The sequence below is a fragment of the Aethina tumida genome, chromosome 7 (assembly GCF_024364675.1).
Source record: "Aethina tumida isolate Nest 87 chromosome 7, icAetTumi1.1, whole genome shotgun sequence".
Taxonomy (NCBI): Eukaryota; Metazoa; Arthropoda; class Insecta; order Coleoptera; family Nitidulidae; genus Aethina; species Aethina tumida.
In genome coordinates, this window is record NC_065441.1 from 11249590 (window position 1) to 11266388 (window position 16799).

Sequence of the window (16799 nt, forward strand, 5' to 3'; positions counted from 1 at the left end):
AATTAAAACAGACGATAATTTAATGCAAACTTTTAATGATGTTTAATATGATAAAACTATTGAAGTCATTAAATAACTAAATAATCTTGTTGAAAAACTGAATCCCTTTATTCAAAATATGCATGTATTATATATCAAATATTTGTGTAATACAAAGCAGATAGAAATTCTTTAAGTACTGCATTGTTAAGTTTAAACCATTGGAAACAAAGAAATATTTTTTATTTACATTTGCTCGTTTCACGTTGGAATTTCAGAATGCAAGTTGAGGCAAAGATCGAGTGAAATTTTTGAAGTGTGTACACTTTGTACTCTGCATTTCCACTCGCATCACTGGTGCAGGTCAAAGAGTTTCATTTCTTTGTCATTGAGGAATACGCTTTATGCTAGAATAAACTGGTTTAACTAATTTAATCAATCTATTTGACTCAAAACAAACTCGTTCAATTGGGAATTCATATAAACGAATATATATGGGATGAATGTCGAATAACATTTTTCACAGATATTTATTTATGATTGATATAAAAGCAACGTCTTCAAAAGCTTGATAAAAATATTGAAAAATATAATTCACGTTAAAAATAATAACGAGGCAATATTAAGTAATTTTCTATAATTTTAATCAGTAACATTGGTGAGAAGTAAAATCTTGTACCAGTATTGATTTCAGTATAAAAGTTTATATAAACAAGCTGTAAAACATACAATACTAATTTTTGATTATTAATAATGTAAAATTTTCTCTCTCCACATTTTGTAATAATATTTTTATGATTTTACATTTACGAGTTAAATATTTAATAAATGCTGAAAATTGTTTGTTCTACTAAACATATTTAAAAAAGGAAAACAAATCAGTGAAAATAAAACTGTAAAAATTTGATTTCGAGCTGGACGTCATTAAATGGACACTAAATGTTGAAATACGGCATTGAATAAATATTTTAATAGATAGATAGGTAGATAAGTCCCTGAATTTTCTGTTTATTAATTTGATTTATTTTCCAGAAAGCTTTATAATAAGTAATAATAATTAAAACGCCTGCTCATCTCGTCGAATTTAATTCCAATGTTATAATCCCGTTCCCGTGAGGACCGGATTCATTATTGGGAATGGTAATGGGTCTGCGAAATTAAGACATTTGACATCGTCGAGCACTACAATGAGTTATTAGGGTCTTAATTAATTAAATACTTAACAACTAGCACGCAAACCGAAAGTTTAATATAGGTATATGTAGGTGTATATAGATGGGGCGCACCGCAAGCGGGTTGGAAATGCGCATCCACCGCCGCCGATCGTTTACGCTGCATCCGAAATTTACGAATAAACGCTCTCCTGAATCCATGTAAATATAATTACCGAATCACACGGTAGCACCGAATCTATCCTGTCTGTCTTCTGGTTATGCATTTATGGATTCCCCGTTTCCCTACAGCGCTATCATTAAATTTACACCAGTAACCGGCACCTAATGGAGAATTATTCAAGTAATTATACGAATAGTTCGATAGTTTGCTCCCGAGTGTTCTTAGATGTATTAAAATACGTTTTTCGAAACATTATACTTTCTGCTCAATCATTTATTATAAAAAGTTTTAGATATTTTCATTCTTTCTCTTTTTTTACTTTCACATTCTTGTATAATAACAATGGATTTCTTATTACTAAACAATTAATGCGAAGAATAAAAGAATAAAATTGGTAAATGGAGAAAAAATTGAGATAAAATATTTATAGAAAATAACAATTAAAAAATATTTAACTGAAAAAAATGGTAAAAAAATATGAAAACTTTAATTGGTGAAATTAATTAACAAAAGGGAGAATTTTAAAAATAATGTGACAGGAACTCGAAATTACAGTAAAAGAAATATTAATGTCGTTATTTAAAGCTTGAAAAAATAAAATATAATTAGGTTGGACTCAAAATGAGTATAATGTCAAATAATTGTCAATAATTTTAACCTACAGAATTCATTTAAATATATTCATAGAAAATTTACGTTAGTATTTATCTAGACAGAAAGTTCAATTGCAAATTTAATATCCAGTAAAAGCCAGAGTTGTATAAATGATTTCAATATCTCTAATTGATGAACCAATTAGGTTAACGACTTTCATTGCTCACCGACTGCACGACTGCGTACTTAAATTGGAATTTTACTTCCCTCGATGTATAATTAAATGTTAACCTGATAAAATTCTTTTCATTTGCTCAATTACTCACGTTAATTATATTCGAGCATTTAAATTATATATGCCACAACGACAGCTGAGAAACGCCAAAGAACCAAACGTATAATAAACATTCTCACGCAATGACTTCGTTAAAACTCCTACAATCAAGACATTGTCCCCAAATGGTGTTCATCAAGTTGATTACCTCTTGATTACTACATGATAATAAACCATTATATATTTTTTTTACTTTACACAAAAAAAGAACATATTATAGTATAGCTATATAACATAAATATACCTTTTAGTGTTCCATATATTGCTTACCTTTCTTTTGTTAAGTGCTTCACATACACAAATTCTTTTTTCGCGCCATTAACCACTGAAAAAATACTCATGCAGTGAATAATATTTTGTACGGTAGATTAACTCATGTAAGCGTGGAGTGTAGGTAGCATTTGTTGCAAATGTTTTTCTGATTGTCTCAGCGAGGGTGTAAGCGAATATCCAGATTAAAATTGTTTTGAAGTGCTCCTGTCCCGGTATAAAGGCTAACTGATATGCATCTATTTCAAAATAAAGTTCGAAAGTTTGTTTAAGAATATGTAGATAAGAATTTAGTGAGCATTTACCATGTAAAGTACGTACAGTTTCGGACGCAGCAAACAGTAAACTTTTTAATAACACCCAAACTTTGCCCTCTAACTTACATAATTTAATATTATATTGTAAAACTTGTGATGCATTAAAACTTCTTTTATGGTCTTCATTCTCTAAAGGGAACAAATTAAATGGCTTTTACTCAACTATGCCCTTGTTATGGCAAATCCGTTTTAAGCCCCCTGTATTATTCACATTTTCCATTTTAATTTATTTTCTTCATGTAATAAAATATTTTAGGTAATATAACAAAGTGTACATTAGCTATCTATTTGTTATCAAAGCTGAACCATAAAATTAATTTATTTTATTATATTTTATTAACAGTTTTAGTTGAAATGAATATACATCAGATAGAATACGCTGTAATGATTCTAATTCTAGATATAAACTTTTTATTATTGTGTACTGTATTTCTTTTATATAAATATTGCATACGTCGAATACTAAGAGGTAGAGTCTATTGGGACTATATATAATTATGCACATTGGGGTTTAATGGTGACGTGACTTGACGAGCACTAATTCACCTCTTAACGATAATGAGCAATTCGAAAAATCCTTATTTCTAATTGATTAAAAAAGAACTATTCGTATTTATAATTCAGAGTAAAATCATAAAAGGAAAGAAAATTAATAATAATTTTATTTCATTTCACATGTGTCATAATAAAATTAAAACAATTTCGCTCATGCTTTTGATATTTATAAAAAAATTGTTACATAATATACAAATTTAAAAAATATTTTATTTAGTTTTATCATTATTTTTAAAAATCATTTTTTTGGCTTGTTATAAATTTATTATAGATAAATATTAACTCATACTTTATTAATACACTAAACATATTATAAATAATTCTATTGACAATTCAAAAGTCGACATAAAAGGGAATACTTTATTAATATTCTTATTTGAAGTATCCTTTTATAACTTCAAATAACTTTTTAATTTGTTTTACTTTTAATAAACATTAAACTCTTTACTTTCTTAAGGTCAATAATCAAGAGAACTAAGTTGAATTTTACGATTTTAAAATAATTATATTATTATTAATGTTTATTTTTCTTACTTCAGCTGGTATTTTTTAATATTCATAATTTCTTCATAGGATCTTCTTTGAATGAAATTGTTATTTTATGCAGCTTTATAATAGAGAAACAAAGTTGCTATTCAAAAAACTATTCAACATAAAAGGTGCAATAGAAAACTGCATGTAACCACTAATTACATACATTCCAAAAAAATCATAACTTTGTATAAAAAAGTAATCCAAGTTTAGCTGGTTACGTCCGTTATATTAAATATTTGAAATATCTAAACCGTGTAAGAATTTTTAATATTCTCGTGGAATGTGAAATTGCCGCAACATGTTTTTTCCATCTGCAACAGAGAAGGGGCCAATCTTTTAATATTCCCCCTTTTTTGCCTTGATACGGAGCGCTTTATCGATTCCGTATAACAGTGCGATGATAAATACATTACCTTCGTATTGTACTTATTCTTATATCAATATTAATATGCATGTAAAGTTTTTGTGTAGTCACCCTCAAATCAATCATGCATTATTGATGAATTATTGTTTGGGTATACGGAATTTTTCTGACAAAGAAAAATTGAAGTAAAACTAATATAGCGGGTTCATATGATTAAGTGTTTACGTATTAGATACACTTTGGATAATAATAGAGCGCCATTGATTTATTATCCTGGTTACATTTTTCAGGACAATAAAGCAAGATATAAACTACAAATTAATTTTTAAAATCGTATCCTGTAAAAAGTTATATTTATTTTTTAACGCAAAGAGTTATTAGAATATCCGTGGGACATCATACAATAATCTGGAAATTGACTAGCTCATATTCAAACAAATATCAAATAGTGACACTACTGTAAAAAGACATTTAGCAAATGACTTATTTATCAACACACAAAGGATGACTGAAAGGAAATGAGTGAAAGCCTGCTGGCATATCTTGATATATTGTCGATTGTCAATCCATATCTTTTGTGAAATTATTTTATTGTGCCTAAATTAGACACTTTATAACTATATTCTTTTTTTTCAGTGGCATATTGTTACAGTCGGAAAAACGTTTGGACGAAGCTATTTTGAGTTACCAAAGGGCCATACACTTCAGGTCAACATTAGCACGTAAGTATAACTCACACAATGACTAAATAAATATAAAGAATTTCTACCAAAAAGCCATTAGAAGGTGACGTTAATGCTCTTAAATCGATTTTTGATGATTTATTCACACTACATTATATAATTTAGTTGATATTATAATCGTTTATTTACGTTGAGTATTGTTCAGTTGATTGGTTTGGTAAATAGAAAGTCACGAATGTGTATAAAAGAACTGTTTTTCTTTACTGGATTGGAAAATTTAATGACTTCGTGATTCAACAGAAAAGTTAAAATTTTGATTAAAGTCGCAATATGATACGTTGAAAAAGCTTTAAGCAAATGGCTACTGGGTTGTCAACAGATAATTGCTCTTGTTATTTCTTCAACTGACACGAAAAAAAGTATTACTGAAGTATTTTATTATTTCAGGAATAAACTTACTTTGGATATTTGTGTTTTTAATGGAAACTTTTAAACTTACATATAGACTGTTAAATTGTTTTGAATATCAAATGTAAATTTATAAATTTTCTCTGGTTTCTTTCCTTCTTGATAACGATTGCTCGTCACACCCTCTTAAAATTATCTTCAGCCATATCATGGTTTGACGGTAATTTTGAATTCACTAATGTTGTGTTCCTTGAAAAGATAAGCTTTATATTTGCCAAAACAACTCGTGTTGCTTACGCTACGTAAACTATCTTAAAACATACAAACGGCTAAACTAACAACAACGCCCCAGTCTATTTGCACGCCCCTCTCTAATTCATATTAATGACAACATCTTTAATTTAATCCTCGCAATATTAACTACTAAATATTAGCTTTCTTTGGTCTAGGTGTTACACATACAAGGGTAGTTCCAATTAGTAGCAAGATCCATTACATTTGTTGATTTACTCCGATACGAAGATATTTTTCGACATTTTCAAGACTAAGCAACGTATTTTCTCATTATACGGAGAAAAACTCATTTAGTTGAATCGTATATTTCGTTTCAACCTTTGCTGTGTTTTCCTAATACGATTAAGTTGGCAAATTATTCAGCGAGTGGTTTCATTTCGTGCGCACCCTCACCGTATCACACTGCGCGACCAGAAAAAAAGCATATACAAGAATACAATGTACGAATCAGCAAAATTGCGGAAAGAAATGCGTATCGAGCTTTATCCGGTGTGCCTGATGTACTTTGAATATGTGAAATCGGCTGATCGAATCGGCACAAACGTGCTCCGTCTCTATGAGGCTCGTTTTAACAACGTTTAGTTCGACATATTCTCAAATAGAAATATCGGGTTTCTGCTTCTGATCAGATTTCTAGGGTACAAAGGAACGGAGAGGAAGTTAAGCGGTTATTTTGATAAATGTATATAAGTCAGCACATTATCAAACACTTTGCCGTTCGCTTTTTCCATATTTTAAGTGACGCGTGACTCGTTTTTTGATTCCATTTTCTTCCTAAATGTTTTATTGTTGATCTTCCATTTTGACACATACAGTGCCGTCCACGTCACAACGCCCACATAACAAACACTAAATCGATATACGGATTCTGTTAAAACACAAATCCCCACAGTTTTTATCAAAGAGTAGTTTAGTTTTGAAAACGCAACAACATCTTTTGATTCTATTGTATGTTGTTGGAATAAAAGCATGCATGACGTTTGATAAATTATTGGATGTACTTACTTCATAAACTGAATAGGTATTTATTTACGAATATTATAATTGGAATGAAAAACATCCATTCATCTCCTTTTTGTAGCTGTTTTCAAAAACACTATTTCAATTTAATTTACTAATACAAATAATAATGAGCACGATTTATATATACATTTTGTTGTGTAATCCTTTATTTCTCATAATATTTATAATAAATATTTAAAATGAATGTTGGAAATTGATGTAAATAACATTTGCAAATGGAGTACATTTCCTATTTTTACCCAAGTATAAATAAATGAAGTTTTTTGTTAATTATGATGCTCTGTATAATACAGAAAACTTAATGTAGAGTAAGCACTGAAAAATGTATATTTCCGTAAAATTAATAATAGATTAAGTGGAAATATGCTACAAATCCTGGCTTGTACAAGCTATAAGTTCATAAAGAGGTTTTTCTTAATGCCACTTGCAGGAAATTTTAATTTCTGTAGATATAAAATATGACATAAGCCGCGATTTTTAAATTTTAAATCCACGTTTGATTATTTCCTTACTATTACTACAAAGTGGTGGTAAACATAAATAAACCATTACAACTAATTACCTCTTTCACTCAGGTTTAATGTTGAAATCATTCATGGAGCCATTGCAAAATCATTTGGGCGTTCAAGTGTGTGCTAAATGCAATTTAGATGAAAACATTGTGAAGTGATGTGAGAAAGAAAATGAATAGTCTAGTCGCAGGATGAATGTCTATGTGTGGGCAAGAAATCTTAATGGGTGACGGCGGCCATTAGCTTTTCATGAACGCCCCGCGTTGAGAACTTGCAAGCTGAAGCCGACCGGTCCACGGATTCATGAATACGTAATATTTGCTTTTGGATGAAAGTGCCACTAATTAACACTTCTTATGGAAATCCCTTAATATCAAGCGAACACCCGACCCGGAAAATATATTTGCAAAATAAGACTAATCTGCATTTAGTATTTCATATTTTATTTTACGGATGGAGGGACGGTGGAATTAAAGTTTCCTTCGGTTTCTTTGGAATAAGCCGCGAGAAATTCCGGAATTAACTGCTGCTGTTATTAATTCCACTGCGTCTATTGTTGTTCTCTATTTCTACGGCTTTCGTGAAGTATGCAGAAACGAACTTTTTTAAATTACGGATTTCACCATTTAACAATGTTTAAATTAAGCATTTCCTTTCATGGTTGTAATTTGTTAGCTTAATCCTAAAGATTTTAATTGAAAACGTTATTTTGTATTAATACTTATTTCACTCATTGGGTATTTTTTCTTTGTTTTTAATTTATATATAAAAAGAATAACAGTAATTATTCTTTTTTATTGATCAATATCTTCATTAAAAGTCTCTTTAAATAAATATAAAATTTATAATATCATGAAATAACTTAACTTGAATAATTATTTCGATTATTCCGGATGGTTGTCGTAAAGAAATGCCAAATATTTACTTTGATAAGGCAAACAAGTACCCTAATTGTTTTTTATTTTAAACATTTTACACAGAACATTTCTTTATTATCTACCTCATGAACTTATTATTTATTAAAAAAGAATTATAAATAAACGATTAATAATTATTCTTAAATTAAGTATCAGTATTTACACTATCAGTTACTTGGAAAGTCATGAACTGTAACTTTTACACTGATATTGAATTGTATTTCCGTTTCCGATGTAATTAACGCAAGCACATCACAATCCTCGAAAATAAAGCTTTCTATATACATAGACACTTGTTATCCTCCCGTAATAAAAGTAGTCTGTAAATGGCGGTTAGTTCGGAACGGACCGGAATATGCCGACCGCCCCTTTTTCCATGTATTTCCGGGAACGCAGTCCGACTGTGAGGACTTTTCTTTTGGGGATATTGTTTGTTCCATTTCCATTTCGGCCGCTAATTAAGCACACTTGCAAATGGATCCAGAGACGCTGTAGAAACACAAGGGATCCAGCCCGCGGTTTGGGCTCTTGTCCATTACCGTTCATCCACTAGATCCCATTCATCAACTCGCGGTCAGGATATCTTTTTGTATCCAGATTTATTCGCGAACGATGCATATTTATAAAGTTTTCTAATTTACATACCTATCCAATCTAATTCACAGCCGTCTAACACTCCACCCCATGTTTTCCATTATTGATGATGTCTCTTTGCTTTGTTTTCATTTAGTTAAAATAATATCACTTATAATATTCATTAAAACAAGCTTTTTTGATATAACTTTTGATGCATTGCATATGTGAATAGTTGATAACTGACTAATGATATCAGATACATTCCATCCTCTGTTTTTCTTCATTGACGATGAATCTTTGCTTAGTCTTCATTTAGTAATAACATTACTATCAGCACTTTATAGGTTTTCTTAAAATTTTATCTTTTGGTTCAAAACGTGTGTTAAAAAATGAAAATGACATTTACTTTAGTTACAATAATATTATAATTTTTTAGAAATTAAATCTTCATTTAGTTACTTTTTTGGAAGAAATCTTTTTTTACAAATCTTCATTTTTTAAAACTTTTTTTTTATAACACTAATCAAATTGTCATCAGACCTAATTTATCCTATGTTTTCCATTTTTGATGAAGAATTTGTGCCTAACCTTTTTCATAGAACTTCATCACACATTATATCAAAAGATTATACTAATACTATGTCACGACTTGAACTAGCTTTAAATATGTATTTTAAGACAGCTTCTAGAACCAACCAATATCAACTTTAACCTAATTTATAATTTTCTCGGAAGTTTTTATTGTAAGGATAAATTGAAAATTTTATGGATATTAAATACTAGGCATAATTTCTCTGTAACTAGATACATTTTAAAAAAATTCAATAAAAATATTGATATAAAAGGAAATGAAAAGCAAAGAACCATGATTATATTTAAAATGTGTAGCTGACTAAATTGTAAATGAAAGGAATAATTTAAAAATTTAAATGCGAAATTAAGAAAAGTAAAATTAAAAGCCCGCAGTGGAATCAATTTGCGGATGGGATTGTGGACGTCCCTTGGTAATAATTTAATGTATTGTAAACGTCTTGCCGAATTAATAAAAATGGAAAAAGTAATTTGAATGGCGGTGGAAATGCGTGGATACATAATAAAAGAAGGAAATCGTCAATAAATGAGTCGCAATTGGAAAAGTTGTTCCCGGTTTGGGCAGAGCGAGCGACGAGCGGAGCAGATATTTAACATTCAGATTCCTTAATAACAGCAATTCATATCTGGACTATAGTCTGGCGGAATCTTCATCCAAAACATATTTTTATGCAAAACGCGTTTCCGGTGGCGGAGTTTTATTGCTAGAGTAAAATGAAGATGTGATCCTCGGGGACCGTGTACCAATGAATATGGGGCCCGGGTCTCGGCTCACTCTCCAACCTCCCGCTCTTTCTCTGTGTTCTGCACGAAAATATGAAAAGATTTCCAAAAGGATTTTGATTGCAAGATAATTTGACATTTTAGATGTCGTTCATCAATATTCCGGACGTCGTTCCTCTTCCTTTGAGGCGTGCTAACAAATTTCGGGTTTCAATAAAAGTAAATTCGCTCTCATGGAAAATATGCATATTGACTCAAACGCAACTTTTTATTTGATTATGATTTATACTTTGCGGTTGATTATAATTTATTTATTTCATCGCTTCAATAAACTGGTAAATTTCGATTGGTATCATTTGATGTTCAACATGTGTTCATTAGATTATTAGCTGATAAAAGTGAACATAAGAAAGAAGAACATTATTTATATCAACCGATTAACCTACCTGTCTAAGTGAAGTAACACAACGATCGATTGAATTACTACTTCAATAAAAGATAAGGACTAATGTACAAAGACTGTTTGATATTTATTTTCTGTACCTTCCGCTCCGTTATGGCTCCAAACAACGAAACGGGCAATATAATCATTAACTTTGTCAGATCGGCTATTAAATTTTTATAGTGGGACTTAAAAGAGGAATACCCAATATACAGCAGGGGTCGTTAAATATTGATGGACTATGATGCGAACGTTTGACGGCATTAAAAGAAATCTGGAGCGAAAACTCGAGGCGGCCCATCCGATATCATCAAGCATAACCGGAATAACGTAAACACGGCAGATCAAATGCCCGTTATAAATAAGCAGATATGGGCTGGAAAATACAGCACTGAAGACAGTTTAAGATGTTTATGTGTTTAGTTACACTTTACACCGGCATTTTGCGTTCGCCCACCGCAAAACGTGAACATCTTTACGATTATTCCTATGTCATTCAAGAATTTTCTGCGGCTTTCCTTGACAAATGGCTCCGGATATCACTACTGACACGTTTATCATTTTTATAAAGCAATATGTTTGGTCTTCAAAAGATAACCACTTCGTATAATTTTTTTTATTAGCTGTTTTTATGGCCTCGGATGCTCGATTTATCATTGTTTGCACTTTTTATTTCTTGACTATTTATATGGCTTCCAACGAAATCGCTGAAAATGACAATGCGTAGAAATACTTGTCACTATCATTTTTTCTACATTTATACCCAGTTAATACTGCACAATTATGTCTATAATTTATTGTCCTATTTTGTAATAAATGTACATCGAGTTTGAACATAGGAAATTTAATAATCACTTTGAAATAAAATTAATAGTGTGCCAAAGGTCGCTAATTTTGAAATTCAACCATACAAGTTCTAAACAAATAGTATTAGTTATTAATTTAAATATCAATTGAAATTAGTTCAGCATAATTATTTTTGTAATTATTAAATCATGATTCCTTTAATTTATGTTTACAAAGCAATTTCAATTTAACTGCACGATATTTGTGAAATAATTAACTAGAGATTTAGCCTTATTTTAGATTATTATTTTTTATTTTATTAAATTAAATACTATTTATATTCTTATTTTTATATCTACATACAATTATAATAAAATATCTTAAATCCTTTAAATGAAAAATATTGTTATACCATTGTCTAGTACAACTAATAATAAAAATATGTAATTAATAATAACACACTTCAATTTACTTTTATTGTTACAGTGGCGTATATCAATCTGGCTAAAGCCTTAGTGGAGGCGAAACGCCCAGAAGAGGCAATCAGCATCCTTCATCAAGTGTCCACTCTAGATGGTACCGGTCTAAAAGACCGTCGTCAGCACGAAAGTGCGAAAATATCGGCGCTTCTTCAGTTGGGGGACCTCTACTCAGATCAAGGCAGACTCCATCGAGCTCTTGAAATTTACATGGAGGCTGCCAGTAACATCCCAAATCACTACCCTCGTCAGGTAAGATCATTGTAAATTGTGCAAGCTACAAAAAGAGTGCGAGTAATTGGGTCATCACATTAATTCCGAATAACTAATGATAAAACACTTCCCGAATATATAACGTTACTGACAAGTAGCGAAATCTTGTCAGTGGATGCGAGCAGGGACCATTATCCCAGTCAGGTAAGCCTGATTTATGGACTCATTAGGCCGTTACCTACCGGCTCTAATCACTAATCAGCCCTAAATATAATAGTTTCGTCCCTAATACGTCATAGTAACTGACGCATTAAACGCAGCGTCGGTCTCTTAATGTTAATCTACGACGGAGACGTCGCCCACGTTAAATGATATTGGACGTGCCGGTGTTACGGGCCGGCGGCGCTCAGATATTGTGGATGTGGATGTGGTGAATGTATTGCGTGTTTCCCTTTTACATGTTTCACCCGAAATGATACCCATCCCGATGATTTGTGATACAGTTAATCTTGTACAGCATCTCGGGTTTTAACAAGTCCGGATTTCGACGGAACCTGAGCCGCGTATTTAACTAACACCCCCGTTATAGTAACATATTACGCAAAAGGATTACAAGATTTATCATGTTATATTATCTTGTTTTAAGTCGTATTATAAGGAAAATATCTATAGATGTGTTAAAATTTAATTTATTGAATTACAAATATTAAACTTCCAAGAAATTTTAAAAAATGGCGAGTGCGCACATTTTATTTGTGGTGTTAAATAAGTAAAGTACTCATTTTTACGTTCAAAATTACACAATTTATATCAAAAATTTTACGATCTTTGTTACAATTTTCTTAATATAAAAATTTCAATATTTATAAAGTTACAAGGGATACATAAAACACTATCTGCAGTATACAGCTTCCACGACAAAACTGCATAATGTCTATCCTATAAAATGGAAATATAACTTTAATAATCATTTAAAAACTGCTTTGTAATTTCGTAATGGTTGATGAACTCCTTTATTGACATACTTAACTATTGATTATTCAGTATTAAATTACCATGGATACAAAGAGCTAATAAAATTACTATGTTTATTTTGAAACGGAAATTGCTATTTTCGAAAAATTAATGTCTGACAGGAAATTAAATAACACAACCCTACATATCAATGTCAATTCGATGTTATTAAGAACCGGAAAATGTGCCACCCAAAAGTTAAAGTGAAATGCACTCTGACCGCAAATGAAAATGGATTTCGGCAGATAATCCACTAACAGGATATTAAATTTGGACCAAATAATATGAAATTAAAAAATATATTTGATTGATTGGATTAAATGAACTGATAACCGCTCTCCTAAGGAATTTATTACTTGGGGTGGTAATGATTTCTAATTTATCGAAATATAATATGCGCTGCCTAAAATACACCTCATCAATCACCAGTTTTATCGCGTTAAGTGTATTAGAGAGTAAACTGACTTTCTAATGTAGAAAATTGAAATTCTGGGGTAGTTTTCATTAAATATAACATTTTGTTGTAGCCGACAGGTAATCGATGTTCCCAGTAAATAATCCCTTAATTGATACTTTTAATTATACGGTAAGTGGACAAGTAATTAATAAGGGCATTCATCATTATTATTAAAAATTCATCCTCTTAATCCACCTTTATGGCACAACTCGTTATATGAAATGACATGGTAATTAATTTTCAAAAATTTCATCCACAGATTTTACTCCATACTTATTTTATATTCTGTGCAATAACTAGCAGGTTACAAAATAAATTTTGTGTTATTTGCAAAAAAGTTCATCAACACCATTGTGTTCCAGTTCATTATGCGGACCTCGTGCATGTAAAACTTGTACCGATTTGTTCGTTTTAATTCAGCAACATGAAAACAAACTTCAACTTTGTATAGGTCCCATTTTTAAGCTTCCGTGGGCGTCCAAACAATTATGGGCAATGTTAAACAGTGTCCTAAAACAAAGGGCGCATCGATAAATCATCGAGTCAGTTAAAAGTGGGAAAACAGGACGTGCGGGCGGAATGGAGTCGAGACTGGGACAGTGGAATTGTCGGCGCAGACAAAATTGCCGGCACCATTGGCGTGCAAACATTTTTATTGTTTCATTTTACAGTTCTGTACGCCAACAAACCATCGCAATCCCCTACTGTCTTCGCAATGGAAATGGAGAATCGGCAATACAAATCGATTGGTGCCGTTTCACGTTCCACGCCCATCAACTACCCGACAACATTTGATAATTACTCCACGGATTACCGTGGCAATTTGGTTTCAATTTTAATTAAGGCGGATATCGAACCCAGCAATCGTTACTGTTTTAATATGGAAATGAATTCATTTCGATAATTACCGTCCGTATAAAACTAATCAGCTCATTGCAGTTGCTGACGTTTCAATATTGTGTTTCAATATATCTTGTGTTTTGGTTTGTGTGGACAATATTGAAAAATTGAGTTCAATTATTGCTCATCAAATTTATTTCCTAGTACTAATTGTATTAACCAAGTTTACAAGTACATACAATGGTATCTTAATCACTAAATTGGTTCCATGACTCGTGTGAATTAATTGTGAATAATAATGATTAAAAGTCACGCAAACTTTTCGTGTTTGAGTGATTGGTTCTAGTACTGATGTTAAATATTCCAAATTTTAAGTAATTTCAATGTGTTTCTAGCGAAGTTTGAGGCACTTATTTTCTAGACAGTGATTTATTTATCCATAATATATACTAACATATAGTATTATATTTAATAGGGGTAATAAAAATAAATAAATAACAATTGGTAAAAATATTGTACTTAGCAAATTCATTGAAGGAATTGAAGGGGATAAATTTGGTTTGGAAAGTAAGATGTCGGTTTGAGATGGTACCGCAAAATTGTTGAGCAGATTCGGTATGTGGGCCAGTATAATTCGTGCAAGTAATCGGAGATTATGAAAGGTTGGCGCTGTGTGTCCCGGCATTCCGGGACGGGGACACCATATGGCAGGCAGCGGAGTCTGGCAACTGGGTCCCTGACAAATGTCGCGCTTACTGATAATCACACTAAGTGCAGAATGGCTGCCTGGCTGCCATGGCCCAACTCTAAATGCGCCCCATATCTCACTAAATGTAATAACCATTATTGCTTTCCTTGTATTACTCCGTATTCGTTTAATTTAATTTATATGTCATCGCCGGAGTAATGCCGCTTGTTGCGCAAATATTTGCAATATTCCATTTTATTTAATGGATCCTCCACCTTCCTGCAGGACTCCCCTCACTCATTTCTCGAAAATGCCATTAAATTATATAATGGCCGACCTTAGTACAAAACAATTAACTCGAATGGGGGGCCCGAACCGTCGCTTCTCTCCATCCTCTTACGGTTGGAGACCGAAAACAATCACAATGCTAATAATTCAGCATTAAATCGTTAATGCATTTACGTCTTTGTTGAGGTCACTGCGTCTATTACGATCGCCATTCAGTCATCAATTCTAACAATATCAGAATCTTCTGAAATGTATAAAACAATATCAATCATTATATTGGACACATTGTTTGCTTGCCTGCAATAAATGTAAAGTTTATTGTTGTTTCCTTAAATAATTTTGAAAGACTAAAAAGCTCAGAGAGTGTGTCAAAATAAAAAATTAATAAAAAAGTTATTGCATGAAATCCGTCAAAAGTTTGTTTTTGACGTCAAAGTTTTAAAAAATTGTGATAATAAACACAGAAAATTTGAGACACTCCGAACAATAGAGAATTTATGGTCACATTAAACATATAAATAGAACATACACAGAACGTTATGTTTGAAATAAAAGAGGCCAATTGAAAATTGAACAAGTTTTTTACAATTTATACGTATAAAAAGTTTAATTAAATATTTAACCACTCGGTTCCAAACACTCAACTCGGTGAGGAAAAATGTGCACATAAATTCACTAATTCTAACTGTTTTCAAAAACAATATTGGAAAATCGTAACAACGAGCACATTTGGATTATTAAAAAGTGCTCGTTGTTACGTTAGTCGGGTCTGTGTATTTTGCTTTTAATTTGAAAAAACAATTAAAATACGACTTAAATGCAAATTCTGAAAATAAATTATTTGCCAGTTAAATATTTTCCTGGCGTAAATATTCCGGTAATATTGTTTAATTTTTTATCATTTTTTTTTTTTTTAATATGATGACATTTCTTATTAGATAATTAATTGGAATTTTATTGTAAGATTAAATAAAAAGGAAACATGTAAATAAATATATGGCCGTTTTGAGGAAAAAAGCTTGCGTGTTCAAGTCAGATAACTTTATTTGTACATTGGATACATATATTAACTAACATAAAAAAACATTTTATGCGTCCCTCAAGCGTTCATAAATTACCGCACGGTAAACATTTATTTAAGTTGGAGAAAATAATGCTAATCGATTACAATTTTTACAGTGCATATCTGTGACTTTTACTCATTTAGATAATATATTTTTTTTAATGAGATCGTTTTTAAAATAAGCTCCAACATGCTTTACTTATGTTAATTAAAACATTGTATTAAATGTTATCCAGTTAGAAACGAAATAATACACACGGAAAATAATTAATTTAAACAACAATGTGTTTAGATTTTATTGTACAGTAAAAAATATTATTCGTAATTTTGTATTGAATTTGGTTCAGTGGCTCATAAAAAATTATTTAATTTGAAATGGCTATACATAAATTACATACCATACAATATTGTAAAACTTTCAGCATGCTTCTATAAATATTAGCATGTTAAACGTGTATAAATTTCAGTTAATTATTTCAGAATGTTTAGTCGCCGTAAATATTTTAAATAATTACGTTTG

General features: G+C 31.0%; 1 protein-coding gene across 2 annotated transcripts in view; it reads left to right on the forward strand.

Moving 5' to 3' along the window:
- LOC109594575 (protein O-mannosyl-transferase TMTC2) overlaps positions 1-16799 on the forward strand; it is a 92448-nt gene that overhangs the window by 55876 nt on the left and 19773 nt on the right. For both annotated transcript variants that reach the window (XM_049969427.1, XM_049969428.1), the window contains exons 5-6: positions 4919-5004; positions 11724-11968. In XM_049969427.1, the coding sequence (XP_049825384.1) occupies positions 4919-5004; positions 11724-11968 (331 nt within the window). The remainder of the gene's footprint in view (positions 1-4918; positions 5005-11723; positions 11969-16799) is intronic.